Raw genomic sequence first — 11,043 nt, 5'->3', positions numbered from 1 at the left:
CCACGCAGCTGCTTGGTTTCAGGAAATGCAGAGGAGCCGGGTATCTTTGGATCTCCCACCCTGCTTCTTTGATGCTCTTAGCCAAGGCTCTCGCCCAGAGAGGCTGAAAAATTACAGGGAGATCAAAGTCTCGCTTGGGGGACGGCAAAATAAATAAACCTTATCAGAGTGAGAGAGAGACCACCCAGCACAGGGAGGGGTGAGTTTCCATCCAGGAGCCTTTCCTCCTTCCAGATCTCCTCCCCCCCTTACCCGCGCTGCTGCGCGCAAAGCCGCAAACTGGTTAAATCCTTTTCCTAGCGAGTCCAACCCTCTCCCGCCTGCGAATCCTCCCCAGGTTTTGCCTCCCTCTTCCCCACCTCCCCATCAGCGAGAGGTTGCCCTTGGACCCGGCCGGCAGCGGGGAGGCGCCGGCAGCGGGGAGGAGCGGGGCGAGCGGGGCGCCCGGCCGGCTAGCCAGCCAGCCAGCCAGCCAGCCCGCCCCTCGCCATGCGGGTCCCCCTGCCCGCCCTGCTCTGCTGCTCGGCCGCCAGCTTGCTGCTCCTGCTGCGATGGCGGCGACGAAGGCGGCTCTGGAAGAAGGTGGAGGAGGCTCGGCAGAGGCAGGAGCGGAGCTTGGTGCAGATGGAGATGGCCGTGCGACGCTTTCGGGAGCAGGTGGGTGCCGTAAGCCGCGCTTCTCCCCTCCATTCCACACACCCTCCCCCGGGGGAAGGGGATGGGGAAAGCCGCCTCCGCCCTCCCGGTGCTGGCTCCTCACCCTGGCCCCCTTCCCCGTGTCACAGCCCCGGGGGACGAGCGGTGGTGCAGCCCTTCCTCCGGGCTGCCTGCGAGGGGCCGCTCTCGCAGAGCTGCCAGGCGGCATGCCGGCTCCTAATATGGAGCTACGGGGGATTTAGTTTTATTTTCCTTGTAAATCTGTGCGCGCACGCATCGCTCCGGCCACGCAGGGGTCCCCTCTGCAGCAGGGGTGGGGAGGAGGACGCTCTTCCCGGGGCAGCCGGTGCAGCGGGAGATAAACGGGCGGCGGCGCAGGCGAACAGCAACCGGCAGGGAGGAGAGGGAAGATCCCTGCCCCTCCTCTGAAAGCTTCCCGGCCTCTTCCGCCATGGTGGGAGGCTCAGCCTGCCCCGCTGAGGAGGCGAGAGGCCGTGTGTGTTATCAGCGGAGGCCGAAGTGCAGCCCTGCAGCCCGGGGGCGCTGCCCTCAGGGACGGGGCTGTGATGCTGCCGGGGCGTGGTGTCCAGAAATCCGGCATGGCCCCATCACACCACCCGACCTGTGGTTGGAGAGGGCTCCCTCGGGGTCAGAGTCCAGCCTGGGGGATGAGGTTTGGTGCTTTTCTCTTTTTTTTTTTTCTTTTTTCTTTTTTGTGGCACTTAGTAGGGGAATCTCTGCTGACCCAAAAATGACCTGTCTGCTGTCAGCCGAGGGGCTCCCTGGTTTGTGTACTTCCCTGGAGGATACCTTGGTGATGCCAGAAGAGGTGGCACCAGGTCCAGTTCCATGCCTTGCTGCAGCAATGTCTCTGAGTAACCGTGCTGCCAGTTCCTACTGTAATTCAGCAGAGAATGTTGCACCAAGCAGTTTCCCCCGGGCCTGGCCAAGACCTGTCTGAACAAGGCTGTGTGAAAGGCTTTCTCTTAAGCAGCAGGTGCCTGATGTCTGGTCAGGAAGGCTTTTTTGGAAAGCCTGTGTTACTACTGGCCTTGCAGGTCTCCCACTATGCTCACTGGTATCGGGGTAGGAGCAGGATTGCAGTCTTGAGGCAAATACTGCATTTGGCCACTGACCAGCAGATATTTTTTTGAGTGGGTTATAGTGGGCACCAAGGGGAGAGGAGGAGCCCACCAGCTGAGGTAGAGATGTGTCATTGCCTGTTCAACATTTCCTTTAGCATCCTTCTGTGAACATGGTCTCCATCCTCTCTCTGCCTTTGCCGGAGCTCTCCAAGAAACTGCGGGATGGCTCCCTCCCTCCGGACCATGTCTTCTACTCCTACGTGGGCAAGGTGAGGAGTGAGGGTGGTGGGGCAGCGTCTCACCCATGATGGGGCTGGCTCTCTTGGGAGAAGCCCAGCACAAGGTTCAAATACTGGTTCAAATGCTGCTGAGGTGTCACCACTTGCTGGTTAGAGCTGGGCCCTTCCTCACTTTTCTGTGAGCAAGGAGAGAGCTGGGCGTCTGGCTCCCATGGTTCTTGGCTGCAAAGGGGAGCAGCAAGGTCAGCAGCTGGGGAGCCCATACCTTCCCAGGGACAGGTGTAGCAATAGGGAAAGTTGCTGCTGTTCTCTCCCCTCCATCTCCGAATGGGTTGGTAAACCTCAAAACTCAGTGTCCACTTTCATCCTCTGCTTTTGCCATAATGCCCTGATCACCTCCTGGGTTCCTACTCTGGGGTTATGATTTTATGCCACCCCAGAAGCTCAATCAAGAGCCTTTGGTATTCTGCTGGCTGAGTGCCTCTGTCCATCACTCACCAGCTGGTGCTACGTCCTCCCTGTGTCCACGTAATGTTTTGGAATTTAGCATGAAAATACCCTGGAAAGGAAGAGAAAGGCCTGCCCTGATACCGACTGTCCAGATGGGGAGGTGGAAAACGGGGAAGAGGCAGGTGTCCTCTGCAAAACAGAAGGCTATTGTGCAATGTCCTGGACTGTCTCACCTGTGGGCTTTGCCTGCTTTCCCCAAGGCCCTCCAAATCGCCACAGAAACCAACTGCATCACGGAGTATCTGCAGGAAAGCGAGACCCAGCTCCGGAAAGCGAAGCTGCCAGAGAAGCTGGGTTTGCTCTACGGGGTGCCTGTCAGCATCAAAGACTCCATCGACTGCGAGGTACCACCAATGTGATACCACCTGTACCCTGAGATCCCTGTGGTTTGAAGATTAGTGGCAGGGGGAGGTTTGACCTCAGCATCTGGCTGGACTTCGCTGTAGCTGATGTGGGTTGACCTGTCCTGGCTGGTGACAGGGTTTGCTCCCCATCTCTCATATGAGCCAACACAGACCTGGTCAGATTTACTACCAATACATTGTATGTGTGATGGATGGGTTGTTGGAGGTGCATACACATGCTTATATAGAGATATAAATATATGAAGGCAGGGGTTAATTGCAATCATCCATTTTGAACCTCGTTGTCATGTGTTCCCAGGGCCATGATTCCACGTTAGGGTTTATAAAAAACCTCAATAAACCCGCAGCAGAGGATAGCGTGGTGGTGCAGGTGCTCAGAAGACAGGGGGCAATTCCATTCGTCAAAACCAACGTTCCCCAGTCCCTCATCAGGTAGGTGCGTGCTCCCTTCCCTTGGCACGGCCACAGTCTTCCCACTATCATCTCAAGTGAGGGTTTCCATCAAGTCTAATTCTCATTTCCCTCTTCTTTTTAAATCACAACACCTGATCCCCATCCTTAGCGTCTTTGAAGTTTTCCTTAAAAAAGTAGACATGTTTACACTAAGGATTAGTTACAGTTAACTGTAGTTCCAAATGAAATAAAGAAACAAAAGAGGAGGAGAAGAGAAATCACTGCCCTTCTTTCCTGAGGAGGGTGTTTTTAAATAACTACTTTTTTTTTTTTTTTTTATTAACCCCTCAGAGGTGATTCTGTTAACTGTACAGTGCAAACACATATTCATGGAAGGGGAAGCTAGTTAGCTAGTTAAGCTAATGACCTTAAATTATCCTGCCCCCAAACCTCCTGCTGGCAAGACCGCTCTTGATGTCGCTGATGTGGGGTGAGGTCAGGTGTGCTCTGCTGGACAACCACCCTGCTAGTGTCCCCGTGTCCTGTCCTACCAGGTGAACTCCAGCAAAGCTCCTCTGTGGATGACTGTTCCCCAGCCATATGAAATGCCTTCCTTAAGGCGACACGGCATTGACTGACCATGTTTTAAAAAAGCCACACAAAGAGGTTGCCTCGGGGATTATCAGATTTTGCACCAGTTTCTGGGGGAGTCCGGTGCTCAAATATCACTGCAGCTGGCATTTGGCCTGTTCCCAAGCAAGGGCTCAGCAATGGAGCCGAGCCTATTGGGGCTCAACTGGACCTGCTCCAAGTGGGCTGTTTCGGATGTCCTCTGGCCCTTGGGACCGCCCAAACAGGGAGCCTTTCCAGGAGGTTTGATGTATTTGTGCTGCCAGAGGGTCTGTCTGGGGAAGGCTTGACAGCACTGAAATTACCTGGCAGTGAATCCAGGTCCTGGGACTGCCATGAAAAGGCTGGTGGTCTTCATGGGAGCTTTGGGAAGCTCCCTCAGACTAAGTGATGTCAATGTAACAACTAGTGAATTACCTAATATACCTTCTGAAGGTCATCTTGTAGTGACTGGGGTCCACATCAGCAGATATCTGCATTCCTCTCATTTGCGATCTCTCTCTCTCTCTCTTTAGCTATGACTGCAAGAACTTAATCTTTGGTCAGACATTCAACCCTCTGCTCTACACCAGAAGCCCCGGAGGCTCCTCTGGTGGGGAAGGGGCACTTGTAGGAGGAGGTGGGTCCATCCTGGGCTTTGGGACAGATGTAGGAGGGAGCCTGCGTTTCCCCGCTGCCTTCTGTGGGATCTGTGCACTCAAACCCACCGGGAACAGACTCAGGTACTACAAATAATGCAGTGATATCTCTGGGTGAGACTCACCCACCACCCTACCCATGCTGTGCTGGGATCCTCCTGCGAGCAAGGGAAAACTTGGGAGGAACTGAGAAGGGCTCATTTCTCCCTTCTGCCTGAACATTTTCTGGGACCTGTATGCAGGGAAACATTGGTTCTCCCAGAAAGGAGAAGGGGAAGCCTCTCCATCTGGATGCTAAGGGAGTGGTTGTTCCTGACTGACAGGGCATAAATCATTCTGGGCTAGGCTGGGTCCCTTTTGGGCTTCCCCTTGGCCTGCCCTTCTGCCAACCTCTGCATCTGCAAAGGGAGGGCGGTGTTTTCTTTACCACTTGCTGCTGCTTAAAGCCTTTCCCGTCTGTGAAAACTACTCAGCTGCTGTATTTTGTGTGTCTCTCTTTTTCACAGTAAAAAAGGAATCATTTCTGGTGTCCTTGGGCAGAAGGCAGGTAGGAATTGATGGTTGTCCCCCAGGGAAGGGCAGTAGGGCAGAGCTGAGAAGGACACTCAGCTGATTGTGGGGGACCTTCTCCAAGACGTTCAGAGAGAGAGAAGCATGTTCCCTTTCAGAGACTCTTTCACAGAGCCACCCCCATGCCATGATTCCTGAGAAACTGGAATACTCATGAGCCGAGCGGAGCAGTTTGTGTAATGCCTAAACCTGAACACACCCTGTAACCCCCGGGTTGCTGCGTTGTCTGCCACTGCTTCATGGGAGCTGGGATTAGCGGTCAAAGGGGGTGTCTTGTGACGTCCTTGTGTCATGATCAACATAGCTTTTTGTTTAATTTTGTGAATCATGAAATGGAGACATCGGGGCACACATTGATAACAACTCTGGGTCCATAACAATGGGCCTGCTGGTGGGAAGACACCAGCCCAGTTCTGGAAGACAAACTGTTGCCAGCACTAGACTAAGTCAAAATGAAGCCAAGGGGTCCTGCTTTTGCAGGACATGCCCTTGAAAGACCCTCAGCCATGAATGCTCTCTTCTGGTCTCTTCCAGTGGTCGCAGCAGTGGGGCCGATGGCAAAAGACGTGGAGAGCCTGGCGCTGTGCATGCGGGCGCTCCTGTCCGAGGACATGTTCAACCTGGACAGCACAGTGCCCCCCCTTCCCTTCAATGAAGAGGTAAAGAACCTCAAAGGGAGCAAAGGTCTCTCAGAAGAGCTGCTGTTGCTCAGGTTGAAAACGCCAGTGGCTCTTGGAAGCCCTCCAGGACCTGTTCCAACCTGCCACACGCCGTGGGTGGGCAAGTGAGCCAGACAAGTGCTGCTTTCCAGACTTGCCCTGCGGCATGGGTGTAGTTGGCTCCTGGTGCCGCTGACATCCTTCCAAGCTGGTGCCCTCCCTTGCTTTGCAGGTATATTCCAGCACACAGCCCCTCCGAATAGGCTACTATGAAACCGATTTCTTCACCATGCCAAGCCCTGCCATGAGACGTGCCGTTCGGGAGATGAAGCAGCTGTTGGAGGATGCTGGCCACACGGTAGGATGTTGCACGAACCCAATAGTCATGCTGCATCTATTCTTCCTTCCTACCATATCTCTGGGACCTGTGTGTGAGCATCAAGCAAATTTGGCAGGGAAAGAGGGCATGTAATCCACCCAGCTTCCCGCAGCCTTGGTGAAAGTAGATAGGTGCTTCTGGAAAAGAGAAATTCTTTTTATATTGCAACTTGACTTTGCCTCTCAGCAGGATCTCAGCACTCCTTAGGTGCTGGTAAACACAAAGGGGAGCCCACTCTGATCCCATAACACATGCTAGGGAGTAGACACATTGCTGTGTGACTTGTCAGTAGTGTGAGCGTATTTACTCACAACCTGGCTGAGATCCACATTGCACCAGGTGTTTGTTGTACAACTCAGGTCCTCAGGCGGTGCCTGCAGGGAGCTTACAGTCCCTGTGGTGTATGATTATTGTCAGCTCAGCATGTTTCCAGAACCTGATGGACCACCTCTCTTCAGTGGCTGTGATGACCTCTTGTCCCATTACTTGTTTAGTCTATTCTCGAGCCAGTTTCACAACTCTTCTGCATCATATCCTTTGGCAAGCAGTTCCACAGGTGTTGCATGGAAAGCCACCTGGTTTTGTATCTGGAAACAGGGACCTAAGGAGAAAATAAAGGGACAGCTGCAGATGGCAGATCTTTTATAGCCAAGTAGTCCCATATTGACCCAAACCCATTTCTAGGCTCTCAGGTTTCAGAGGTTGTCTCCTTCCTCCTCTCTGCCATTTCAGCAAGTCATCTCCTGTGCCTGAGGCATGGTTGGGGCTGTACACCTCCCCCTTACCCTCACTCAAGGACCAGGAGTGAAGTGAGGAGCACAGACTCCTCAGCTCTGTCACTCATTGCTAGTTTTGGAGGGACCTTTGTGTCTTGGGGCTGCTTGGACATCAGGGGGCCAAGCCCATCCTGTATCTTCAGACTCATCAGTTGTTGCTCAAAGGGAAAATGGTGTTTTCAGGGAAGGATGGATGGGGTGGGGAGGACCTGGTGGCCTCTGATGCTAGGGGCTTTCCTGAGAGCTTGTCAGGAAAACCTCAGCCCAGCTTGGCCTGTTGTGAGCCCTTGATGGCTTCTCCCACACAGCTTGCTTGTGCTTGTGCCAGTGACTCCTCTTCCGTTGTCCTTCCAGCTGGTGCCCTTTGAACTGACAAATGTGGACTACATGATCTTTAACTTCTGTGTCAGGGGAATATTTGCAGATGGGGGTGCCTCCTTTCTCAAGAAATTGTAAGTATAGCCTGGTGTGATCGGTACCTTCTATGAAAGTCCTCCCCAGGGTCTGGCCACTGTCCAGATACAGGTAGCAGACCTACTGGATGTAAGTAGTGGCTGATATGCACTGGGATTTACTGGGGGGTTTACCATCAAGCAATTCAGCCGAACCTTGTGTCTCTCTGGGATTGACACCAGCACGACAGGAAACAGATGACAGGGAACTGGGTGCTGTTATCCTATAAATACTGTAAGAATCGAAGGAGCCCAGATGGAGCAAACCTCTTTCTGTCACTTAGATATGCTGTTCAGAGGGGTTGGCCTTGTGAAAGCTGATCCGCTGTGATTGCTTCCTAACACTGCTCAGCTAAACACCCTTTTTCTCTTTCAGCAAAGGGGAGCTGGAGAAAAGTAGTATGGGGCTGTTCTACTGGTTGGCGAAGTCACCAAGCTGGCTAAAAACTGTCCTCTCCTGGATTGCCAAACCCTTCGTAAGGTCCATTTCTTTCTAGCATAGATGTAGTTAAGCAATAAATGGTGAATAACTTGTATCCCATTGCAGTAAGGCTTTATCACAGAGAAGTCTGTAGGCATTCTTCCTGGCTGTGCTCAGACACATCTCCAAACGGGAGTGATGCTATTTCTGTTCCTCCTCTCCCCACCTGGGAGAAGGTCCATGAATTCTGCCTGAACACTGAGTCAACAGCTTGTATTTGTGATGGAGTTGTCTCAGAGGACAGGGCCGGGATTAATGTAAATTTTTTTCTTTTTTTTTTTTTAACTTCCTCAGATGCCTCGATTTTCACATATCATAAGAAGCATGAGAGCAAAGTGAGTAAATCTGAGCCTTAGCAAATGTGTGAAGATTTGTGTTTCTCTTTTGGAGAGCAGGAGTGTTTGCTACCTTAGGGATACTGCTCCGGCTGCATGTGTCTGAGAAAATACAAGGCAGAAAGCACAAGGGTGGGAGCAAACAGAGCAGTTCACGTCGACACCAGAACCCTGCAGGGTTTGACAAACATCTAGTACTGAGGATGGGAATGAGGGCAGGGGCTCAGCCTCTTGCTTAGGAACTGGATGAAGCTTGTGGGAATGAAATATGGTGTCAGCTTGAGCACTGGTTAATGCATCTGTCATGCCATGAAGTTGGGACCCCATAAGACAGAAGGATGTTAAGTGCACAGGGAAGGAGGTTTGCTCTTCCTTGCTGCCATGTCAGTGTTGGGCGGGTAGTGGTGAGAAAGTCCCGTAGCAGAGAGGGTGTGTTTTGTGCTGTGCCTTCGAGGCGCTACGTCTGTCCCCACATCAAAACATCAGTCCACTTCACACAGCCTGGCCTTAGAGAAACGATGTGCCTGGGCTTCTACCTTCTCAGCACAGCGGCAGTAACAGGGTTGGACACTTGTCAGGCCAAAGCAGCACTGCCTTTAGTCTTCAGCCCTCCATCATGGGCAGATGCAGAAATAAGACCTTCAGCCCTTCAGAGGAAAGCCAGGACTTTGCCAAAGTCTTCTCTCTCCTTGGCTGCAGCTCCAGGAGCACAGCTAACCTGTGCCCATCGTGCTTTTTGATGCTCTTCTCTGCCCCTGAAGCTGCTCTTTACAACACCTCTTGATGCCTTTCGTTGTTTTTTTGTTTCCTTTTTCAGCACAGTGGATGAAGTCTGGAGTCTTCATCAAGAAATTGAGGTAAGGTGTTACAATTCGGGGTTAGATAGTTCTTTTTGTTTTATTTCTCTTTGGGAAGAGGCAGATTCAGTACCCACCAAGATTAGGAGATGATCAAGTCGCTGGTGATGCGAGGTAGGAACATAGGTTACTCCTCATCAGATCTCGCTTGGACATACAAGTTCTCAGCACATTTAAAGATTAGGATGACACATTCCTGATCCAGAATCAAACCTGAACTTTTTACTCCTACATTTGAAAACATAGACCATCAGCGGCAGGACACTTGTCTTTATTTCCATTCTGGTTTCCTCCAGACCCATGCCCATGTCCCAGGTTGCCACGTGCCCTCACACTCAATCTTTCCCTACCTCCAGTTTTAGCAAGGGCTAAAGTGCTTTGTACCCTGGGAGGGCTGTTGGCCAAGCAGCAAAGCGTTGCTGGATTTTACAGGATCAGGCCTCATGTGGCCTGATGGCTGCTCCCAGGGAAGGGCCAAGAGCCTGGCTGGGCATCCAAGGGGAGCCTCAGCCAGCAGCCATGGGACAGTACATCCACTCCCCTGACCACCAGTGTGTTTCCTCCTCAGGAATTTTGCCACCAGTTCATCGCCCAGTGGAAGAAGCTGAATCTGGACGTCATGCTTTGTCCCATGCTGGGCCCGGCTCTTGGCATCGGCTACCCTGGGAAGCTCTCAGGTAGGACTGTCGATGGGGGACCTTTACCTCCAGTGTGCCCCTGCTGCAGCACTCCACCAGTATCAATGAGAAGCATTCCTCCTCCCCTCATATCCCCAAGGCACTGGCTAGTGGTGGGAAGATCTGAGCTCTTGGGGCAACTGATGCCTCAGCCTGTGGGGTACACCTAGAACAACTCCCCCGGAGCATGTGGGAGCCAAGGGGCAGGTTTCCATCCTGCAGCCCTTGAGTTCCCAGTGCAAGCGCCCCGTTAGCTGGAAGCTCGCATACGTAGAGGGGGGTGAAAGCTTTCCTTGTGATGGCTGGCGCTGCGAGCTCCCTTTCTCCTCCAGTGGCAGTCAGCTACACCATGCTCTACAACGCCTTGGACTTCCCTGCCGGCGTGGTCCCCGTCACGATGGTGACTGACGAGGACGAGCAGGAGCTGAAGGACTACAAGGGGTACTTTCGGGACTGGTGGGACCGGACCCTGGCAAAGGTGAGTGGCGCCAGGTTCCCTGGGGGTGCGAGCATCCCCATCCGTTCCCCTGGACATCCCCCTGCCCTCTCCCCCTCTCTTTGTGCCTCAGGCTTTTCATGGTAGCGTGGGGCTGCCCGTGGCCGTGCAGTGTGTGGCCTTGCCGTGGCAGGAGGAGCTGTGCCTCCGGTTCATGAAGGAGGTGGAGGCACTTGCCCTGAAGAAAAACAGGCTCTTCTGAGTCCCGCACGCTCACCCGGTGCAGGATCCCAGCTGGAATCAGCGCGAGGCCATCCTTTGGTCCGACTGGCCCACAGGACTCCTGTTCCCCTCCACAAGGACGTGGCGATGGCTGGGCTGGATGCTGGCTTTGGGGCACAAGGGGAAAGCGAGGCGGGATCTGCAGTGGTGGAGCACTTCCAGTCATTGTCCTAATACAGTATTTTTTTTTGTTATCGAAAAGTCTGTTATTTCGGGTCTGTGTTTGTGTGTGGGGTTGGGATGGATTCTAATAACCCTCTCAACACACCCCAGGGAAGTGCAAGAATGTGATCTTTCTCTTACAAATGGGGAAACTGAAGGGCAGGGTCTGGTTTTGTCTGAGAGAGATATTCAGAATCCTACTTGAAGTAGTGTAGAAAAAAAGGGATTTTCCCCTCCATTCTCAGCTCCCCAAGGACAAAAATCTGGTGTTTTCCCTGCGAGCAATCCAAGGTCAAAGCGGAGCCTGCCAGCAGGCATTGGCAAGCAGGAGGGAGCTGGCCCGCTTCCCGAGGGCAGGGCTGCTGGCACCCTGCACGCCACGGAGGGGAAAGCTGGAGTCATCAGTAACTCCCGGCTCCTTCGGACACCTACTCCTGCTCTTCCCCAGGGCAGAGGTATG

General features: G+C 53.1%; 1 protein-coding gene across 1 annotated transcript; it reads left to right on the top strand.

Moving 5' to 3' along the window:
• The first annotated feature begins 409 nt into the window (after positions 1–409).
• Positions 410–10,618, top strand: LOC141467175 (fatty-acid amide hydrolase 1-like). The gene is made up of 15 exons (XM_074151562.1): positions 410–657; positions 1,898–2,011; positions 2,692–2,835; positions 3,155–3,288; positions 4,395–4,601; positions 5,024–5,064; positions 5,622–5,746; positions 5,979–6,104; positions 7,256–7,353; positions 7,730–7,829; positions 8,129–8,169; positions 8,987–9,026; positions 9,595–9,703; positions 10,036–10,181; positions 10,273–10,618. The coding sequence occupies exons 1-15, from the start codon at positions 490–492 to the stop codon at positions 10,399–10,401; spliced, it is 1,722 nt and encodes a 573-aa protein (XP_074007663.1). The 5' UTR covers positions 410–489; the 3' UTR covers positions 10,402–10,618.
• The last annotated feature ends 425 nt before the right edge of the window (positions 10,619–11,043 follow it).

The sequence above is a fragment of the Numenius arquata genome, chromosome 8 (assembly GCF_964106895.1).
Source record: "Numenius arquata chromosome 8, bNumArq3.hap1.1, whole genome shotgun sequence".
Classification (NCBI taxonomy): Eukaryota; Metazoa; Chordata; class Aves; order Charadriiformes; family Scolopacidae; genus Numenius; species Numenius arquata.
This window is presented reverse-complemented; position numbering and strand designations above follow the sequence as displayed.